This window comes from Protopterus annectens, chromosome 13.part0, assembly GCF_019279795.1.
Source record: "Protopterus annectens isolate FY-2018-M chromosome 13.part0, PAN1.0, whole genome shotgun sequence".
Classification (NCBI taxonomy): Eukaryota; Metazoa; Chordata; order Ceratodontiformes; family Protopteridae; genus Protopterus; species Protopterus annectens.
The window spans coordinates 294,181,712-294,204,610 of record NC_056747.1 but is presented as its reverse complement, the minus strand read 5'-3'; the positions used below and the strand labels follow the sequence as shown (position 1 = coordinate 294,204,610).

At 40.6% G+C, this 22,899-nt stretch overlaps 1 protein-coding gene across 8 annotated transcripts in view; it reads left to right on the top strand.

Moving 5' to 3' along the window:
• The window catches only part of PIP5K1C (phosphatidylinositol-4-phosphate 5-kinase type 1 gamma), a 1,117,364-nt gene that overhangs the window by 925,790 nt on the left and 168,675 nt on the right, over window positions 1-22,899 (top strand). For all 8 annotated transcript variants that reach the window (XM_044053870.1, XM_044053872.1, XM_044053871.1 and 5 more), the window contains one exon: window positions 9,240-9,323. In XM_044053870.1, coding sequence (XP_043909805.1) covers window positions 9,240-9,323 — 84 coding nt within the window. The remainder of the gene's footprint in view (window positions 1-9,239; window positions 9,324-22,899) is intronic.

Sequence of the window (22,899 nt, the reverse complement as noted above, 5' to 3'; positions counted from 1 at the left end):
TGGGAGTTGCATTCAAGTTGTTTAATTGTGAGGTGGGTTTGGAATAGCATGGCTACTTCCCCTCCCTTTTTTCCTGACCTATGTCTACATACAATGTTGTAGCCAGGGGCAGTTATTTCATTGTCGTGATGTTCAGGTTTAAGCCAAGTTTCTGTTAATACTATGATATCAGGTTTGTATAGGGCTAATAGGGCATGGAGGTCCTGTGTTTTGTTAAGTATACTCCTTACATTAATGTTTAGAAGGAGGAGTAGAGATGAGGCAGGTCTTAGATGTAGAGGATTAGAGTTTGTTGAATTTGTGCTGTTACAGTTATTGGGTCCTGGATTTTGGTGAATGTCACCACAAAATGAGAGTTTTTGTAGTAGGTGTAGATAGTTTGTTTAGTTTGTGGAATATTTTGTCTGGCCTATGGGATGAGTGGGGTCTAGTTTTGTAGGTAGAATTTTGATATAGACAGGAGAGAGGTAGATGATAAAGGTGAATGGTTAGGTTTAATGGTATTGATAGTGGATTCTGTTTACCATGGTGGGGTAAAATAGAATTCTGCGTGGTAGGAGGAGAAGAGACAGGAGGAGAGAGAAGAGGGCAAATGTGTGAGATAGTGGTTGCAGAAGGTGGGTGATAAGAGCAGAGGACATATTATTTTGTTGTGAGTGAGTCTGGTGTGTGTATGAGTGCTAGCAGTAGCTGTTTGGGGAGGTGTTGTATAGGGTGTGGTTAAGTATGTTGGGGTGGGGGATGATGGGTATGATTTGATTGGATAATTGGGAGTGAGGAGTGGTTGGGGGTGTGGTGTATGATTATAAATGTAATTGATATGGGAGTAGGTGGGAATAGGGGTAGGGTTGGGGATAGGTGGGAATAGGGGTAGGGTTGGGGAGCGAAGTGAGCCCGAGCAGTAGCAAGGGCGAACGGAACAGGGCTGCACCATCCGTGAGAAGCAGACAAAGAAAAACAATCAGGGAGAGAGGTTAGTCAAGTTGGGGAAGGACAGCTGTAGTGCTAATACCACTACGTTGATTTTCAGCTCAAAGAATTTGAAATGACTAATTTTGTCACTTTCAAGCTGCTTGTTGTTCTTTTAATGCAGGCTTAAAATTTGTAATTTTACTTTAAGTAAAGATGCCAGTAAGTTTGTTGCTACTAAGTTTGTAGAGAGGTTAGCTAGGTTGGGGAAGGACAGCTGTAATGATAATACCACTACTTTGATTTAAGCACTAGTCTATGGGGGAAAGAACTGACTGCTCTCAGAGCATGGAGGTAAGCCAGAGAGGTAAGCGGGTGGATTAGAAGAGGAAAATATGGGGAAAAAGGCAGAGGGTTATGCAGTAGTAAGAGTAAGTGTGTCCGAAGTGAAAGACAGGTAGAGTGAGTGGAGACACAACATATAAGTGAAGGTAGGCGGCTGTGGTAGAGGGGCAGAAGAATTATAAGGCAAATGGAGCTTGCAGAGCAGAAACAGCTAATTGGGTAGGTCGTTAGGGAGTATTAAACTGAATGGTTGTGAGAGCGGGGTGTGGGGAGTGCACAGCGATGAGTTGTTGCTGACCAGGAACCACTTTAATAGAAGGCAGAATAAAATAAAAGACAGGCCTAAAATATTATGCATATACACATACACTGTTCTTAAGGGGAACTGTTGCTGGGAAGTATTTCACCAATGAGCAGGGCTCAGAAGGAATGGATGTTCTTCCTGGGTTGGTAATAGTTTGAGTCTTTGTAGCAAGGCAAGGGACCTGCAAAATAAAGATATAAATAAAGGATGAGGGTTAGGCAAACAAGAGCAGCATTAGCTAGGATAGGGTAGTGCAGAGGAGGAGGGGGACATATAGGACAGGAATAGAGAGGAGGCTGGTTTGAGGAAAATGTTTCGGTGTTAGAACTAGGGTGGAGGGAAGTAATAAAGATGAAGAGCTTTGACTGAGAAGGAATAAGGGAAGAGAGAAGGAGGAGGTTAGAGAGACAAGCTGGGAAGAGAGAAGGAGGAGGTTAGAGAGACCAGCTTGGCCGAGAAAAGAGTAGGGGAGGGGGAAACAGATAACAGGATCAGGCAGGGGCAGATATAGGTAGGAGAGGAATGGGAGGCTCAGAAGGAGGAGGATAGATACAGTCAGATGGTATCCAGTGGAGCATAAAATTGTTCAAAAACTGATTATTTTCAGGATGGACTACTTATCAGAAACACAGTGGTTAAAGATGCATTAAGACAGTTTCATCAATACCAGTAGGTGAAAGATGAATTCAGCATTAGCTGTTGTATTAGGTAAAAAATACTTTCAAGAGTTCAGCTGTTAACGTTATAGCTTAGTCACCACTGGTGTAGCAAAACAGTTTCTTTCATTAAAGTAGAACTATATTCAATAAACATATTTTAGAAAATAACTTCTTTTAGCACAATATTTACTACTCTAGTTTCCAAATGTATACTGTAATTAAATATTCTGTGTGAACAGCTTATTTTTCAAAGGTCTGCATAGTCTGTATGTAGCATTCACAGTTTTTACTTCATGATTTATACACAGTGACATGGCAGACTGCTAAATGTCAGACTTCTAATCAGTGATACTTTGTCTCAGAGCTTGGATTGGGCATGTTTTTGAAAAACTTGTAAATGACAGTTTGTGAGATCACTAGTGTGTGACTGGTCAACTTTTCCCCAGATGGATGAATTGCTGATATACCAGAGATCCCCCCCCTTCCTCTGATGGCACAACCTTGGTGTTGGTCTGTATAAGTAGTGGGGATGTCATAGTTGCAGGGGAATGCCCCCCCCCCGAAAAATGCTTTTTATCCTGTGACTTTTACTCGCGAATGCTGTTGTCATTCAGAAGGTTTTTCTCCTTTGTAAGTGCACTTGTATGAGGTCATCACAAATGACTTGAATACTTGGGGAGAAGGATAATGAGGAAGGCAAGTCTGGCAGATGGTACAGATGACTAAGGCTCAGAGCTCTTCATGAACTGCTTCCTGTAGTCCATGGTACAGGGTTTGATTCCTTTCACCTACTTTTACCTACTACATGATTTTGGGCAAGTCAGTTAACCAGACAGTTCTCCTCAGTTGTCATTGAAAAGGTGCAGTTGTGCATTAGGATTTCCTGATTAATAAATGTGAAAAATAATAAAAATAAATAAATTAAATTAAAGGGATAAAAGGTTCAATGTCAGTCTTTCATTTACAGGATAGAAGAAGCTGTATTTCATATGGGGGACCTTAAACAATGTGGGTAGGGAGTATATCAAACATTTGGGCACGTTTTTGTTGTAGTTCATCTTCTTTTCTTTCTAAAATAGGGGGATGTCTTGGCTTTTTTTGGGATGGTGTCATTAATGGATGCCTTAAGTCTGCCCTTCTCCCACCTGTGGTTGGTAAGTGAATGGTCCTGGTCCAGAGGTTGGCTGGAGTAGTGGAAATGAGTTTGAGTTAAAGAGGAGTCGCCATGTCATGACAGACAGCTGGATTTTTGTAGAGTGAGAGGCAAGAAGCACAGTAAAAGAGATTCAAAGTTATCTAATGTAATGACATATTACTAATTGCATATTTAATTACTTGAGAAAATTAAAAGTTATGCTTCTCCATAATTAAAGCAGAAACTAGGGACGGTTTTCCATGCTGTCCGAACTTGTACTTTCCAAACTTCACTGTTAACTACTTATTACTTTGAAATCAGTAGTTTTGTGCTCTGACTATAGAAAAGGAATTGTGTGGGATACAGATGTTAATAATGTAGTTAATCCTTCAAGATGTTTCCAGTTAAGCTTAAGACCAAAGTTCAGGATATCACCTGGATTGTCCAGCAACATGAATAATTTTATTTATTTATTTATTTTATTTAATTTTAGTTAACGTTTGTTTTACCAGGATAGAATCCGACTGGACTGGACAACAGGTGTCCATTTTCAGTGGAGTCCTGGGGAGAAAAGCTCCGAGAAGTTACAATGTGAAATACATAGGTTAATAACAAGTGGTAAAATGCTAACGTGAGGCAAAAAAAAGTTAAATGCAAACAAACTTATAATACAGTCAGGAGATCACAAATCTTACAGTGATAGTACAGTATTGAACATAAGGTACACAGAAGTAGGTACATATTTGCAATATTTACAGTTAAATGCAAGAACAAACTCATGGTACAATCAGGAGATCGCAAGTCTTACAATAATAGTACAATATATGACCATGAGATACCCAGAAGTTGGTACATATTTACAGTATTTACAAAATGTACAATGCACATAGGTGGTAGCATAGTGTAAGCATCGGAGGCTTCAGGGGTTAGTCGGTCTATAGTCCGGGGGGTGGGGGTCTTTGCAATTGCAAAGAGGGTTAGCATAGAGGTGGGTTTTAAGGAGGTCCTTAAATGTGGTTGCACGATTTTGTATCCTGAGGTCAGGTGGGAGGGTGTTCCATGTTTTTGCAACCTTATGGGAGACTAGGGCGTCATCAGAGCTGTTCTTACATGGATTGACTTCAATCAAGGAATTGTTGCTTGATCGTAGTTCCCTGCCAGAGTTGTGGAAGTTTACTATGCCAGCTAGGGCAGGGGTTCTCTCTGGTTGGTATAGAATTTGGTGAGTGATGATGAGTTGGTGGTAGTGTAGTAGGTTTGGGAATTCTAACCAGTGTAGCTTAAGTAGGGATTGACAGTGGTGGGAGTGTGATTTAGCATTGGCAGTGAACCTAGCTATTTTATTGTAGTAAGTGGAGAGTTTGTTCAGGTCAGTTTTATTGATTTTGGTTAGAACTGGGCAGACGTAGAGCAATGTTGATAAGAGATGAGTTCTGGCTATGGTAGTCCTAGACTTGGGGGTAAGGAACTGTTTGGTACGATAAGGCATCCTAGCTTTTTATGGACTTTAGAGATGGTTTGGGATATGTGGTTATTGTATTTAAGTTGTTGGCCAATAGTGACACCTAGTAGTTTAGCCTCAGCAACTGGGGTGATGAGGGTGCTATTGGCTGAGAGGATGGTGAAGGTGGGGGTCACCATGTTTAGTTGGGTGGAATAGCATTAGCTGTGTTTTTTTTTTTTTTTTTTGGAGTTTAGTATCAATTGGTGGTTGTTTAGCCAGTTCTCTAACTCAGTGAAGGATTCTTGGGCTTTCCTTTGTAGTAGATGGATGTTGGGTGCTGAGCAGATTAGGGCTGTGCCATCTGCATACTGAACAATATCAGCTTTAGTGATTGCTAGGTGGAGTTGGCCCATTTGACAGATTGTGAGCGGTTGCTTAGGTAATTGTTGAACCATTGCAGGGAGGGGTTATCGAGGTTGAGCTTGGAGAGACAGGTAAGGAGTTTGTTATGGGAAACTGTGTCGAATGCCTTGGATAGGTCTAGGAAGGTGGCAGAAACCAGTTTCCTTTGATTCCTATGTGAGTTTATGGTATTTGAGAAGTTAATTAGGGGAATGGCAGTGTTGGTGCTATGGTATGGTCTGAATCCATGTTTGGTTTCAGATAGGTTGTTGGTTAGTAAGTGGCTGAGGCATTGGTGGTGGATACATTTTTCTAGGATCTTAGATAAGAGTGACAGGATCGCAGTGGGGCGATAGTTGGAGATGTCAGTAGAATGGTCACCCTTGTGGAGGGGGATGATATATGAGATTTTCCACAATGGTGGAAAGGTGCACATAGAGATGGACCTATTGATGAGTAGGGAGATGGAGTAGGCAATGGCCTTGGATGCAATTTGGAGATATTTGGCTGGTAGATGGTTCGCAGTGAGGGTGGTTGGTTTGAGTTTTGCTAAGAGTTTTTGAATGGTTGATGTTGGTACTGGTCTGAGTGAGAAGGGAGGGTTGGTTTGGCATTTTGGGGATTGTGGTTGGGTTGTGGGTGACATATCATTCACTAGTTTCAGTATGGAGGAGGTAAAATAGTTGTTGAAGTTTGAAGGTATCTTATGGTCAATGTCTTCAATGTTTGGTGGTGGTGTGGGGCTGGAGAATGTTGTTCACTGCAGCCCAGAATTTTTATGGGTTGTTGCTGTGCTTCCTTTGTAAGGAAATATAGTGGTTTTGTTTGTCTGACTTGACCTGCTTTTTTGCTTTATTTCTAAGTTTAGAAAAGGTTTGCTTAGTTTCAGGTGTTTTGTGTTGTCGCCATATTTTCCAGGGTTTGTCCCTATTCTTAAGTAAGATCTTTGTGGTTTGTTCTAGCCAAGAGGCAGGGTTGCTACGTACCTTAATTGTTTTGAGTGGAGCTAATTGGTTTAGAATCTCTAGGAATGTGGAATTAAAGTATTCTACTGAATTATCCAGGGGGAGGGTTTTTAGGAGGCCCAGTTGCAGGATTTTAGGGTTTCTGAGAATTGCTCTGAGGGAAGTTTTTTTAAGGGCGGGTTTGTAGCAGGGAGAATAGGTTGGTATATCTACGTTTGTGCCAAAGGAGAAAAGTTGGATTGTGATCACTAAGGGAGTCAGGTAGTGTCCCACATTGGTGGGCAGTGTTGGGTTGGTTAGTGAGAATTCAATCCAAGAAGGAGTCTCTTTTGGTGGTCTTGTCATTTCTTGTGGGTCAGTATATGAGTCGAGTGAAGTTATATAGGTTTATGTGGTTGGTGGCTCTTGGTGAGTGTATGCTGTTCCAGTCGATGTTGGTGTCGCCTAGGACTATAGTTTCTTGGGAGAGGCAGTGGGATGCCCAGTGGAGTATAGATTCTAGGGTATTAAGGTTGTTTCCTGGTGGAATATAGATACTAAGTTTAGATGTTTGTGCTGGTTTAGTAGGAGTTTGGTGAAAAGGGTCTTGGCGTTGTCGAAATTTGGGATTTCTTTTTGAAGGAGCTGGACTTTTAGGTTGGATTTGTAAAGAAGGGAGATGCCACCTCCTCTTCTCTATGCTCTGTCTACTTTTAATATGTTATAGCCGGGGGGGGGGCTTATAGTGTTGTCTTTAATATGGGGGTTTAAGCCATGTTTCTGTGATGGCCATTATGTCTGGGGTTGTATAGAGAAATAGCTGAATGTAGCTCTTCTATTTTGTTTAAGATACTACGAATGTTTAGGTTCAGTATAATCATGTTGATGGGTTTTTGCTTGAAAGGGAGGTTGGGGTTGGGTGTGCCATTGGAGCTAGTTGTTGGACCAGGGTTGGGGTGGATGTTCCCTCCCAGTAGTAGTTGGGCTGCAATGTTAGTAATGGTTTTAAGGTAGAGTACCATTAAAAAGTGATGTTTGAGGTTAGGGTGTTTTTTTTGTTTGTGAGGTGTAATGGATTGGGGAGGTGAGTTGAAAAAGGAAAGGGTGTTTAGTGACTGGATATGTGTTTGTAAGTATGGAAGGGTTACTTATGGTTTGGGGAAAGGTGGGGGATTTGTTCCAGTGCATATTGATGAGTCGGTGGGTGTAAGTAGTACTAATGGTGATTAAGTAGAGACAGGTGGTTAGAGAAAGCAGAAGTATATGGATAGTATGGGTAGCGGGAGTGGAGGATTGGTGTCATGGTGTCTGTGAGGTCTGTGTAGTGCGGGAGTGTGGGTGGGGGAGGAGAGAAGGGATATGAGAAGAGTTGGTTTAGTTGAGTAGAAGAGTGTGTTTAGTAATTGGTTGGTTGGAGGAGAGGGGGATGGTGGTTTAGTGGGTCTGAGTGTGGCTAATAGTTGTAGAGTTGTTTTTTTGTGATTGGGTAGTGGGTGTGGCAAGTGAGTCAGGTGATGTGGGGTAAGGAGCGGGGCTACATCAAGCCGTACAGGTAGATGACTTACAGAGACAATCTATAAACTTTTGACAGGCGACTGTGCTTTATGGAGGGAACAGAGATAGGTTGGTATTCAAACAATGTAATGGGTAGTCTTGCCAGAGGCTTGTTGAGTATAGGAAACTTTCCAGTTGGTCAAGAAGAAGTCAGACTGTGAAAGTCTAATCTGTCTGAGTACTTGAGTGAGTTGGGGGAGCAGAGAAGGGAGCAAGTAGTGGGAGGTCACAGGCTTAGTTTGAATAGCCAATGGGGGGTGGAAGGGGGCTTCACCTAGGAATCACTTTGCCACTGCCAACCCTGGTGGAGTGCTAAGAGTAAGTAGGTTGAAAATTAATATTTTTTTTTGGATTGAAATTAAGTGCTTTAGAGGTTGCTTGTTCATAGGCTGGAAAAAACAGGAGGTTGAATTGTAACTTGGGACCTGGTGTGGTTTTTCTAGTCCGCTCTGTATTTACAACAAAAGGAGAGATGGCAGAGTGTGGTGGGGTTGTTAAAAGAAAGTAAAGAAAAAGATAACCATGAGCTGTAGTACAGTTTTTAAAAAATGTATATATTAGGCGGAAGGTAGAGCTATATGTGGTTTGCAGTATATTTATCACAGCTAAGGAGGGTGACTAGAATAAGTACATTACAGTAAATTACTTAATATTAAACACACAGTTGAATAAAATGCACTCTTTGTGTGTTTCAAGCCACTAGGTGGTGCTGTTGGATAAGATATAATGTAGACATGCCGTGACTGGATCAGGTAAAGGTCTGTGCTGTACATTTTGTACCAATAAATAAATAGAACTTAGTCGTATCATTAATTGTAGCAACATATCATTAATTGTAGCAACGTACAGCATAGTCGCTTCATATTTTGAGATAAAAATTCCTGTGTCCTTGAATGGATGAAGGGAACAGAGATAGGCTGGTATTCAAACAATGTAACGGGTAGTCTTGCCAGAGGCTTGTTGACTATAGGAAACTTTCCAGTTGGTCAAGAAGAAGAGGTCAGACTATGAAAGTCTAATCTGTCTAAGAGTACTGGAGTGAGTTGGGGGAGCAGATAGGGAGCGAGTAGCTAGGGGGGCTATAATGGGGGGTCACAGGCTTAGTTTGGATAGCCAGTGGGGAGTGGAAGGGGCTTCACCTAGAAATCATTTTGCCACTGCCAACCCTAGTGGAGTGCTAACAGTAAGTACGTTGAATGAATAATAGCTAATTGTAATGGTTAACTCCCTCCCCAGTCATTCCTTCATTACCTACTTAAACCTGTTCAGGATTGCTGAAGACTTTTGCTCGTGCATGAAAGACAGATGTTGAAATGTATCCAAATGAGGTGCCTCCCATGATACGTTGAATGTAATGAAGGTAATGTTAAATGCATTTCACTGGAAAACGTGTGAAACTTAGAGGTAAAATGTCTTTCCTCTTGGCAACCTAGTTACACTCTTCTGCCTTTTTTTGTAGTTATTTGTATACTTTTTCTCTGATACCGGAATGTTTGGACTTTGTGAAAGTTAAGTGCATGTCACTCTTTTTCTTTTTAATTAGAATGGGAGGCATTCCTGCTGTGAATGGCAAAGGAGAGCGGCTTCTACTGTACATCGGACTCATTGACATCCTGCAGTCATACAGGTATGTCTTTATCTTGCCTGTTTGGTGGGTAGATGTGGAGGGCAGCTTGTGAGAATACCAGTAATATTAAAACCTTTTAAAAAGACAGTGGATTGATCTCAGGATCTTTATTGGGTCATTCATATTATAGATATCCACTCCTCCTCAGTACAGAAATTACCCTCTGTCATAATTTATTGCTGTTTTTAGTTCTCAGTCTCCAGCTGCTGTCAGCAGTAGAGTCAGCTTGGACAGTAATTTATTGCAAATCAGCTGTTTCACATTGTAGTGTTGCTGTTGTACTGACTTGCGCTTGTTTGGTTCTCTCACCAGTAACAGTATAAAGGCCTTGTGGTTCTTTGTCTTTATTTCAGACAACAATAATGTACATTTTGGTGCATACCACAGAGTGCCACTTGGCACACTACTACATTTTATTTTGCAACACATTTACGATGCATTTGTGCTTGTCAGCAGCAGTGTGCACTTCGTCTGCTGCATCCACCATGGTCTTTCTCCCACATCTAGCAATACTGATGGCTGGGGACTTACACCTCATAAAGTACACTTTGGGCTTCTTCCACTTCACTAGTTATAATACAGTAATGCAACTGCAGACATGGCAGTTCTGTTGTCTAACTCTCCTACTTCTAGTGAGTCAGAATACAAATTCCTCCTGAAGGAGACAAGCTTTTCATGGAATGCGTAATTAGGTGTTTCCAGACAACCTTATAACACTTTTTGTTACCTCCTTCCAAACATACTTTTCACGCTATCAGTCTCTCATCCTTTGTAGTGCCAAAAGCTGATGTTTGACTACTTCATTTCGGGTATTTAGTGTCAATTTTCAGACTTTTAAATCTAACCTGAAATAATTCACTACATTCATTAATGTGTTTTTTCATGTTTCTATCTTTTTTAAATCAAACTGGTCAGTTCTTTTTTTCTTCCCTTCTCATTTCTTCTGACTGTGCTAGCAACATCGTTGTGCCTACAACATGCAGAGCTTTTCTTCCTGTTGCATAGTTGCTGCCTGCATAGTCAGGCTTGATTTCAGTGTCCAGGAGGACCGAGTACATTGTCACCTGCCTTGTGCAAGCCTTAGGGTCACAGTTGCTGCCTGTATAGTCAGGGTTGACTTCAGTGTCCAGGAGGACTGAGTGCATTGTTGTCATCTGCCTCGTACAGGCCTTAGGGTCACAGTTGCTGCCTGTATAGTCAGGGTTGACTTCAGTGTCCAGGAGGACTGAGTGCATTGTCACCTGCCTCGTGCAAGCCTTAGGGTGTACCATAGTACTTTGTCTTGTATTGCTCTGTCAGGATGCAGTGATTTCATCGCTGTCATACTGTAATCTTATTTTCAAGGTCCTTAAATCCTGTATTCACTTTATTTTCTTGTCTGTTATATGCACATGTTTCAACTACTTGTCTTGTATATTTTATGCTAGTCATTTACATATTTCCCTGGATATTCTTGGAAAGTAGGCAGTCTTCTGCACAATCCACTGCTTTTTTTTTTTTTTTTTTAACAAACATTTTAGCAGAAGTAAATCAGGCTTTCAAAACAGAAATATGAAATAAGACTGGCATCTTGTCACCAGCTTTCCTAACTGCGTCTGTCATGTTTTGTTATCTGCTTAGTGTATACCATAATTAAATGGTAAGGCTTATCAGTTTAGGTAGGTATATGCAACCCTTATGCAGAAGGCGTTGGAGTGGCTGCCAGTAGAAATGCATGCAGCTTTGTGACTGCAGATGTCGTTATCTCTTTTCTCATTTCTAAACCTGGGTCAGAACACTTAGAGATCCACGAACTATTTAAGTGGGATTAGATGTCGTCACTCATCATCTCTTTTCTCATTTCTAAACCTGGGTCAGAACACTTACAGATCCACGAACTATTTAAGTGGGATTAGTTGTCATCACTCATCATCTCTTTTCTCATTTCTAAACCTGGGTCAGAACACTTACAGATCCACGAACTATTTAAGTGGGATTAGATGTCATCACTCATCATCTCTTTTCTCATTTCTAAACCTGGGTCAGAACACTTACAGATCCACGAACTATTTAAGTGGGATTAGATGTCGTCACTCATCATCTCTTTTCTCATTTCTAAACCTGGGTCAGAACACTTACAGATCTACGAACTATTTAAGTGGGATTAGATGTCGTCACTCATCATCTCTTTTCTCATTTCTTAACCTGGGTCAGAACACTTACAGATCCACAAACTATTTAAGTGGGATTAGATGTCGTCACTCATCATCTCTTTTCTCATTTCTTAACCTGGGTCAGAACACTTACAGATCCACGAACTACTTAAGTGGCATTTGAGAAGGTTTTTAAAGGTTGTTTTGTTGACTGCGGACATAATGTTAAGAGGCAAATTGTTCCAGGTTTTTGCTATGTAATTGGAATACAGGTAGTCTCCTGGTGGTGTTTATTAGTGATTTGTTACTGGATCTTAGTGTACTATTGTTTGAGTAGTGGTGTAATAGGACCTGTAGCGCTGGTGTTTTTTCAGATTAGTGAAGTATGTGATGGGTCATTATAATTTGATTAAAAGTGAGCAGATTTGCTAGTTCTAACCAAGATAGTTGTTTAAGGGTCTGCCAGTGATAGGATCTATACGCTGAATCAGTAGTGAATTTTGCTATTTTGCTGTAACAGCTGATTAATTTAGTTAAGTCCGCTTTATGCTTTATTAAGATTAGTGAGTATGGGGAATGCATAGAGACTAGGTGTGATCTAGTGATGATGATGATGATGATATCCTCGTTAAGGTATTTTTTACATCTGTATAGGGTTCTGAGTTTTTTAATGTACTTTCTTGATAGTTTGGGCAATATGAAATTCAAATTTCATGTTTTGATCTATAACACCTAGAAGTTTGGTTTGGGTGACTGGTGTAATTGAGATATTATTACTTAAAGTAATTATGAATCTGGTGGTGGGATCAGTGGTTTTAGTGGGGTGAAACAACATAAGCTTAGTTTTGTTTGGGTTAAGTATGAGCTGGGCATTGGATAGCTAGGTTTCTTCCACAGTAAAGGATTCTTGTATTATTTTTGAAGCTGCTGGAGTGATGGGGCAGAACAGATTAGGGTTGAATCATCTGTATATTGGACTAAGGTAGCAGTGTGATGGTTGTTAGTAAATGTGGTAGAAAGAAGTGGTCCAAGTCTAGACCATTGTGAACTCCTAAGGTTACTGGCAGAAGGGGAGATAGCTTTGTTTGCCATTTTACTGCCTGACTGCAACCTGATAAGGTAGTCTTGGAACCATGCAATAGTGGAGAATCTTAGATTAAGTTCAGAGAGTGCATATAAGAGTTTATTGTGGGAAACTGTGTCATAAGCCTTTGAGAGATCCAGAAAGATGGACAAAAACAAGGTTACCTTCATTCCGGTATTGATTAATTGTATTAGTAAAGCTGATAAGGGCTGTGGAAGTTCTATGTTAGGGGCGAAAACCATGCTGACTGTTAGACAGACATTTGTTGTCTAAGAGGTAATTTAGAATTTGTAAATGTATGCATCTTTCAAGGATTTTTGATAAGGGTGACACGATGGCAGTAGGACAGTAGTCTGATAGTTCTGTAAAGTTCTCACCTTTATGTAGTGGTATTATAACATATTTTCCAGAGGGCAGGGATATGTACTTCTGAGATGGACTGATTGATTAGTACAGAGACTGAGTATAAAATGGATTTAGCAGCTATTATGACGAATTCTGCAGGTAGTTTATTTGTTGCAAGGGTTGTGGGTTTGAGTTTATTTAGGAATTTTCTTTGTTTTTGTTAAGGCTAGTCATAGGGAAAATTATTTGTTATTCGGAGCTGGGGGTGTGAGGTTTGGTGGAGATGAGGACAGTTGTTTGTAAGGGCTAGGATAGATTCTGTAAAGTATTTATTAAACTGTGCGGCAATATCGTCTGTAGAGTTACTGGCTGATGGGGAAGGAGTGCCAGTATTAACTGGTTGTAGAATTTTGTTGATGGCAGACCAGAACTTTTGTTGGTTGTTTTTGTGCTTTGATTGAATATTTGTGTAATTTTTTTTTTTTAATCAAGCCTGATTTTTTTTTTTAGCTTTTTTTCGTAGTTCAGAGGAAGGAGGACAAGGAGACCTGGTGGTGGAATGAGGAAGTACAGGAGAGTATACAGAGAAAGGGGTTGGCGAAGTAGAAGTGGGATTGTTAGATGAAGAAAGTAGACAGGAGTATAAGGAAATGAGGTGCATGGCAAAGAGAGAGGTGGCGAAAGCTAAGGATAAGGCATATGAAGAGTTGTATGAAAAGTTGGACATTAAGGAGTGAGAAAAGGACCTGTACTGATTGGCTAGACAGAGGGACCAAGCTAGGAAAGATGTGCAGCAGGTAAAGGTGATAAAGGATAATGAGAGAAACATACTCACAAGGGAGGAGAGTGTGTTGAGCAGATGGAAAGAGTACTTTGAGGGGTTGATGAATGAAGAGAATGAGAGAGAGAGAGAAGGTTGGATGATGTGGGGATAGTGAATCAGGAAATGCAATGGATTAGCAAGGAGGAAGTAAGGATAGCTATGAAGAGGATGAAGAATGGAAAGGCTGTTGGTCTAGATGACATACCTGTGGAAGCTTGGAGGTGTTTAGGAGAAACGACAGTGGAATTTTTAACCAGGTTGTTTAATGAAATCTTGGAAAGTGAGAGGATGCCTGAGGAGTGGAGAAAGTGTTCTGGTACCCATTTTTAAGAATAAGGGTGATGTGCAGAGCTGTAGTAACTACAGAGGGATAAAACTGATCAGTCACATCATGAAATTGTGGGAAAGAGTAGTAGAAGCTAGGTTAAGTAGGGGGTGTAGATTAGTAATCAGCAGTATGGTTTCATGCCAGGAAATTGCACTACAGATGCAATATTTGCTCTGAGAGTGTTGTTGGAGAAATACAAAGAAGGTCAGAAGGAGTTGCATTGTGTCTTTGTGGACTTAGAGAAAGCATATGGCAGGGTGTCTAGAGAGGAGTTGTGGTATTGTATGAGGAAGTCGGGAGTGTGAGAGAGGTATGTAAGAGTGGTACATAATATGTTCGAGGGTTCTCTGACAGCAGTGAGATCTGCAGTGGGAGTGACATATGTGTTTAAGGTGGAGGTGGGATTACATCAAGGATCAGCTCTGAGCCCTTTCTTATTTGCAGTGGTGATGGACAGGTTGACAGATGAGATCAGACAGGAGTCCCCGTGGACTATGATGTTTGCAGATGACATTGTAATATGTAGTGAGAGTAGGGAACAGGTGGAGGAGACCCTGGAGAGGTGGAGATATGCTCTAGAGAGAAGAGGAATGAAGGTCAGCAGGACTAAGACAGAATATACGTGTGTGAATGAGAGGGATGATAGAGGTATGGTGAGGATGCAAGGAGTAGTGGTGGCGAAGGTGGATGAGTTTAAATACTTGGTATCAACAGTTCAGACTAATGGCGAGTGTGGAAGAGAGGTGAGGAAGAGAGTACAGGCAGGATGGAGTGGGTGGAGAAGAGTGTCAGGAGTGATTTGTGACATACGAGTACCAGTAAGAGTGAAAGGGAAGGTCTACGAGAGGTAGTGAGACCAGCTATGTTATATGGGTTGGAGACAGTGGCATTGACAAAAAGGCAAGAGTCAAAGCTGGATGTGGCAGAGTTAAAGATGTTAAGATTTGCACTGGGTGTGACGAGGGTAGACGGGATTAGGAATAAGTATATTAGAGGGTCAGACCAGGTTGGACGGTTTGGAGACAAAACCAGAGAGGTGAGATTGCGTTGGTTTGGACATGTGCTGAGGAGGGATTCATGTTAGAAGCTAGAAATACTGAAATATCGAAATTCAGTATTTCGAGCCCATAAAGTAGAATCCTTAGAAGAGTGAAATTCAAAATCTCGAATACCAGACGTTTTGAATTTCACACTTCTGAGCTTTCGCTGTGGTTATGGATTCAGGTAAGTGTGTGTGTGCGTTAAGAGTTTTGGGTAGGGGCTGTGGTATGTGTCAGTGTGTTTTGTTGCTGTGATGTGTGTGTGCGAGGTGAATGTAGCTTGTGTGATGGTGTTTTGTGTGTGTTTGTATGTATTGCGACCTTGGAGCGAGAATATTTTAGTAGGGGGGTGTAGGGGCTGCAGGGGAGCTTGCCCCCCTGCTTTTATGTAGTATAGAGTTTGTGTGGGGTGAGGATGGTGTGTGTGTGTGTGTGTGTGTGTGTGTGTGTGTGTGTGTGTGTGTGTGTGTGTGTGTGTGTGTGTGCGTGCGTGCGTGAGGAGTAGAAGTGCAAAATTCAAAATCTCCGGTGTTCGATACCATAGAGGTTACGTATGGTCACCCACTGTTCCTTTTTCCTCCAGTAGACTAGTCTATGCTCCTAGAAGAAAGTCCTCTGTGTAAGTTGAAGTTACTACACAAGCATCACATGATGTTACCACCTTCAGAGATCATGAAGCTGCATAAAAGGCTAATTTCCCAGATAGCCCAGTAGCAGTCATGAATGTCTGCCAGGTCTGCCCACTGGAGGCCATTTTCCTGGACTTCCTAATTTTGGAGAACCATCAGCCAGGGGAAGTGGATCCTGATCATTTTCAGAATCAGTTACAACTTGCATTTGGTAGACCCTCCTCCATCTGGTCCTCTAGACAAACCTGATGGGATTGGAAGATTTACTAGCATAATCTGAGTCCCTATCCCCAAAAAATCCTAGTCTCTATCAAAGAAAATATCTGTGCAGAAGGGGCAACTTTCTACTCCTGAATGTTCTTAAAATTGTTGGTGGAAGGAAGGGTTGGTTAATCTGGACCTTGGCAGCTTCAGTAAGCACATCCTGTATGAGTGATTCCACAGGGGACACTGTTTAATCTGTGATACATCTGCTACATCAGGGATTTATGTAGTCTCTTTATGCATGATAGATGCCACTTGGTATATGATTGTTTGAACCTAAATGGACTTTTTCTGTATTTTGCCTTGGAGAGCTCTGTATTGCCATCTGTTACTATATAGCATACTAACAATATTTTGGACATGGGGCACTTCGGAGTTCAACTTTATTGAACAGGCAAAGGGTATGTTCAGCAGGAGACACGTTCACTGTAGACTGAAGTGGAATGCCCCCTCCTACTTTTCTCCAGTTCCTTGTCTGCTTACCAGAGTTGACTGCATAAATGGCAAGGATGGAGTATCATTTGGTAACAACTCTAGCTTCCTTATGAAGGTGTTGTCTCAGTTCTTCTTTGCTGTATCCATTCACCATCTTGTTTTTCTTTCTCTGGAATCTGGGTGAATGCATCCTCTACAATTTGGATGTTCATTGCTAGTTGTGGATTTGTATTTATAGAGTCAATGAGTTGTTTGTCTCCATAACTCCTGATAAGGAAGATATTGCATTTACCAAATGGTCCCTCTTCTAATGGGTAAATGTACTGCCAAAGACACTGTGTTGTTCATTCAGTCTGCTGAGTCATTGCTTAACGCCACCAGCACTGTTCTAGTGGTAGAGCTGATCATTAATGCATTACACGAACATGTCCCTGGTGGTCATTTGTAGTACTGCCACTCGGTCTTCTGTGAGTGCTCTCACTAATCAGGGTAGCTTGATTCTCTCCAGGAGCACAGTTTCCTTATTTTATTACATCTTGTGCTACATTAATATGTGCTTTGATTCCTAATCATATGGTCTCCCTTGTCCTTCCTGCCATTGCTTCACAGTTGTAAGAATCCGCTTTACGCTTCACACCAAGTGTGTGTCAGTTGCAGAGGGCCCCTCATAGTAAGCTGTACCAAATGTGCAATCCTGATCATGCTGGCTAATCATCAAGACCACCTTCTGCAGTGGCTATCTTTTATCTGGTCAGCTGTCCCCATTGTGTGTAGGTGTGTCTGTTCTACATTGTTGCAGATGTTCTGGCTTTGAGTATTATAGATTTATGGCTTTATGTCAGTATTTACTTACTTACAGATTTAGTCTCCGAACTGTAAATTTAGAGGTCAGGTGAACTCCCTTATACCTAATAATACAACATCTCAGTGTAGGAACTTGAGGTTAAGATAATGAAAAAGAACTAGGTTTCAAAAGGCCCTCCAGAAAATGTACTTAATTGTTTACTTATTTCAGGAAGCACATTTAAATCATCTGATCTATTGAATACTCGTATATGTTGTATGCAGGGAGCGTAACATAATGTGCTAATAAATTCGGTTGAAAAGAACACCTGTGTTGGCAGGTTAGTGTATTTTTAAAAACTGACCAGAACCACAAGTTTCATTCTTATCTGTGAATTGTGCACATGCTGTTTTTAAAGGCTGTATAATTTGTGAAGTGACGTAATATTTCTGTTGCATCTCATTGTGAACAGAATGTGACATTTCACAAATAAGGCCACCGTTAGGTTTTTTTTTGTTGTTCTATTTTTAGAAAACATGTTGCATATCTGGACTTGGATCATCTATTTAAAGTTACGGAAACTGTTTTCCATTAACTTTATGGAATGCAATCTTACACTATTGAAACTGAGTAAGACATTGCAAAAATGTATTGGCCTTGGCAGGTGGAGAAATAGTTATACGAAAAAGAAAAAAATAAAGGGTGGAGAAATAGTTACGCAAAAATGAAAACAAAAATCTGTTTTCACCCAAGAATGTTAATATTAAAGGCATTTGTCTTGCTTAGCTGGAAATGCAGTGATCAGGAAAAGCACTTGTGTAATTTCGCCCTGTTGAGTACTGCATTCTTTTTTCGCTAATGTTTTTATAGTTTTGGAACCAGGCTCGAAGGGGAACATATGTGGAAAATGTAGCTCTTGTACTATTCCTGCCAGAGAGATGCTGAAAGATGCATATTCTCCCACAGGTTTAATGTGTTAGCTCAGGTCTCCCCTGAAAGTAAAACCTAGTGAGACTAACCTGGTTAATAAAACAAAACAAATAACTAAAAAGTTGTTGTTCATTATTAGTAGTGGTAATGTTAAGACATTTCTTAGAAATTTGAAGTACAGCCAGCAGGGAATTTATTTAATACCAAAAAACGGGAAAATAATTTTAATAATTATAATCAGTTTTGTTTAGTAATAATTTTGTTGGGCAGTTATTGTAGAGGACTAAGGATCTGAACTGTTAACAAGCTGCTTTCTGTAGTAAAGGGTAAAGGATTTGATTTGTTCCACCCCCTTTTGCATGCTGTTTAACTCTGCAAAGATCACTTTATTAGATACTGCTCCCAGGTCAGACACTTGTTCGCCTAGCTAATAAATAAAAAAACACTATGGTATGAGAATGCTACAAAGTCAGCGACATGTTTATTTAGGTATTTTAACTAAGTAAGCCTTTTATTCATAGGTGTATGTATTCATATCATTCCTTGCCTGCAGCTAGAGTTCCTATGGTGGGCAGAGGCCTGCCACCAAAACAAGGGACTGTCATTCATTCCACCCCCTGCCGCCCAAACCCTGACTACAGATGCATCAGATTATGCTTGGGGGAGGCATCCGGCAGGGAGATGCATTCAGGGCCAATGGAGCCCAAATCAAATGCACCTACATATCAACCAGAAAGAGATGCTAGCTGTACAGAAAGCTCTGACAGTCTTCAAGGACCATCTTCATCCAGGACAACTACTGATAAAGACAGACAACACCACAGTCATGTGGTACATAAACAAGCAGGTGGGTACTCATTCCTACCCTCTTTGCAGACTAGCCATGGCATTGTGGAACATGGCCTTGACTCATCAACTACATTTACAAGCTCAATTCCTGTCAGGAAAGCAAAATATTCTGGCAGACGAACTAAGCAGAAATCTTATGGACCCACACAAATGGAAACTGGATCCACAAATCTTCAGCATGTTGACACACAAATGGGGGAGCCCAGACATAGATCTTGTTGCCTCACCCCAAAACTATCAGTTGGACAAATTCTGCACAAGAATTCATCACGAAAAAGCTTGGAAAGTGGATGCTCTAGCCTTAAGCTGGAAAAACCTATCAGTCTATGCCTTTCCCCCCTCTACCTCTGCTCTCCAAGGTCTTACTAAAATTCAGACAGGAAAAATCAGAAATGATTCTGATTGCTCCGGACTGGCCTCGCCAGCACTGGTACCCGCTCCTGCTTAGTATTTTGCATCTTCCTCCATGGTACCTGCCTCAGACACCTTACCTACTGTCTCAGCAGAACTGTCAAATTCTGCACACTCAGCTCCAAACTTTGAATCTTGCAGAATGGCTAATCAACTAATTTCACCAGTTACATCTCTCAGCAAACCTGTGATGGATGTCATTTTGGAGGCTAGAAGGCCTAGTACTAGAAAATCTTATGCTGACAAATGGAAAACATTCTGTGCCTGGAACCAAGCACAAGGAATAAGCACAGCTGTTGTTGTTGTGTCTTTCGGCTTTTCCTGGTTAGGGGTCACCACAGCGGAACTCCGGTCCACTAATGATTGGCAGTAGATTTTTTATGTACGGAGTTTCCGGCTCTGACACACAACCTTCAACGAAGGTACGCCCATTCATGCATGTTTCCACACAGAAGAGGATCTAGCTGAGAATCGAACAGGAAAACGTCTTACTGTGAGGTGACAACGCTACCGCAGCACCACCACCGCAGTGTGCAAGGAATAAGCACAGCAATGCCAAATATTCCTCAGATTCTGCAATACTTAACTGAGATGCTTCACAAGGGCCTATCTTTTTCTTCCATAAAAATCCATGCCTCTGCCATTTCAGCTCATTACAACACAGAGCCTCCCATCTTTTCTCTTCCTCTGCTAAAGTAGTACCTCAGAGGGGCCAAAAATCTAAGCTCTCCCAGGAGAGCACCTACTCCTGCATGGGACCTCAATTTTGTTTTGGAAAAACTCTCTCTACCTCCTTTTGAGCCAGCTGCTACTGCGGACCTAATATTTCTCTTGGAAAACAGCTTTTCTTTTAGCAGTCACTTCAGCTAGAAGGATTTCAGAACTACAGGCTCTTACGGCAGTGGAGCCTTTAATTATTTCTTACCCAGACAGGGTGGCCCTCAGGACCAATCCATCCTTTATGCCTAAGGTGGTATCGAGTGTGGCCCTTAATCAAACCATTCATCTGCCAACTTTCTTCCCAAATCCACAGAACAAGGGTGAGTGGATTCTGCATTCATTGGATGTACACAGACAACTAAGATTCTACTTAAACAGGACCAGATCTCTAAGAAAATCTGAACAATTCTGGTGGCATTTGCTGCAGGAGCAGAGGGAAAGGCTATTTCAAAGCAGACTATTTCAAAATGGATAAGCCATTGTATTAGTCTCTGCTACATGCACCATGGTAAACCTGTCCCCAAGGGGATCAGATCTCATTCCACCAGGGCTACATCTACTTCTGCAGCCTTTCTCAGAGGGGTTCCTACCAGAGACATTCTAGAAGCTGCTACATTGAGCTCAGTTCATATGTTCACCAAACATTACCATTTACCTCTCTTCTCTAAATCCAGAGCTGGCTTTGCCACTGCTGTCCTGCAGGGCCTTATAGCTGCTCCTAATGCTGTATAAATCCATCCTCCCCAACCATAGCTTTGGGATTCTACCCAAATGTGATGACTGCAATAGTGAAACATGAAGAACATAGTACAGTTGTGTACACTTACCATAAATGTAGATGTTTGAGTGTATTCACTTTTGCAGTCCTGGTTACCCACCCTCCAGCCCCCTGTTTTTCTCTTACTATACATCTCCTTTCTTTTACTATGCTTAAAAGCCTTTTTGGTGTATTTGCTTTTGTTTGGAGGTATATTTTTTGTGTTTTAAATTATATACGTATATATATATAACATTTAAATAAATAAATAAACAAATAAATAAAATAAATAAAATAAGAATAAATAAATATATATATATATATATATATAATAAGAATAAATAAATATATAAATATATATATATATATATATATATATATATATATATATATATATATATATATATATATATATATGTATGTTTTGCTCTCCATTTGGGGGGCACCTGACATATGGGGCAAGATAAACTGATGTAATGGCGTTGGCTGCATGTTTTATACCCATAACGACCTGACGTCATGGAAGAAGGGACAGCAACCGACGCAGGACCCAACACTTTGTTAATCAGGCCGATTGAGGGCAACCTGCCAGCAGATTACCCAAATGTGATGACTGCAACAGTGAATACACTCAAATATCTACATTTATGGTAAGTGTACACAACTGTACTTTCTCCTTTAGTGTCACTTTTTTCACAATTTTAGAACTTGCAGGTGTATTAGGGAGTCATTATATCCTATGCAGAGGTGCCCTTTCATAGAACAGCTGACACTGTGAGAACCTGCATATCAGTAATATGCATTTCTAGTTAATATGCATTTCTAGTAAATATGCATTTCTAGTTAGAATCTCTATATTCTGAGAAAAACTTGCTTTTGAGGAGTGTAAGATAAGTCCATCTTGTTCTCTTTACTGAAAAATTAACATCTAACTTGTTTCACCATGAGTTTCAAATAGGTGAAAGTGGTTGACATGGGCTAACCAGTCTGTGGATATCAACTTTGTATCCAAAATATTAAAGATCTGAGGAAATTTGTTGTATCTCTTGCTTCAGTGTTATATAATTTTTGGAGAAGTTAAAAACAGAGTGACTTGAAAAAGACTGAAAAATGCGTAGTTAAGTAAGTATGAAAGAAGGCATTGTTGCATTAGTGATTATCTCAACACCCAAAATTAGTGCCAATGTCCAGTGTTGAGCTAACTTTTTTACTTTGCTGTGTTTTTAATTAATAATAATTTTCATATAAAGAAAAGCGGCATAATGGAGAATGCAAATCTTCTATAGTCAGAATACAGATCTTGTATAAGTGCAAGTTCAGAATAGTAAGTGATGTGATTATGCATTACTTTTGACTATTTATGAATTGTTTGAGTTTAGATGAGAATTGCTGGCTGTATTTTTTTTCCTTTAGCTTGGAAGACAGGGATTCCCAGAACTAAGGGCCATCACTGAAAATTTTTATCAGTGGGTTTAATTTCTCCAAGTCTTTTGGGTTTCTAATACCATGACAGGAATGGACTCCATTCCTAACTCAAAGTGTGATTAAAGTTTATGAAATGAGTGCTGTTTCAGTCTTTGATGTTAGCCAAAGTAGCATATCTAAGTAAGACTGTAAATTCTTTTTTCTGAGACCCATTGCATCTGCTACTGTTGTAACTGTCTGGGCATCCTTCCACATTGCCCTTCTGTCTACCTGCAACTCCTGGTAAATTATGACTTAGCAGTTATTGGGTGTAGCAGTTTCAGTGATCAGTGTTACCTTTGTCTTCTTTTCATGGACTGTTATATTTGTTTTTCTCACATCTGTTTTTGAACTGTTGGTAATGGGTGATCCCATGTGGTATAAACTTCATCATTCTTTATAATGCTTTGGGGCTCAAGATTCTAGTGCTGCTCATCGGCTTCAGTACTGTAATATTTGCACAATCCCCGGTGCAACATTCTTGCCACATTATTATGCCTTCCAGTATGCAGGCACTCTGCCATTAGTATATCACATCCACCAACAACATGTGTGTCTGTTTCGAATTCATTTTCACAGAA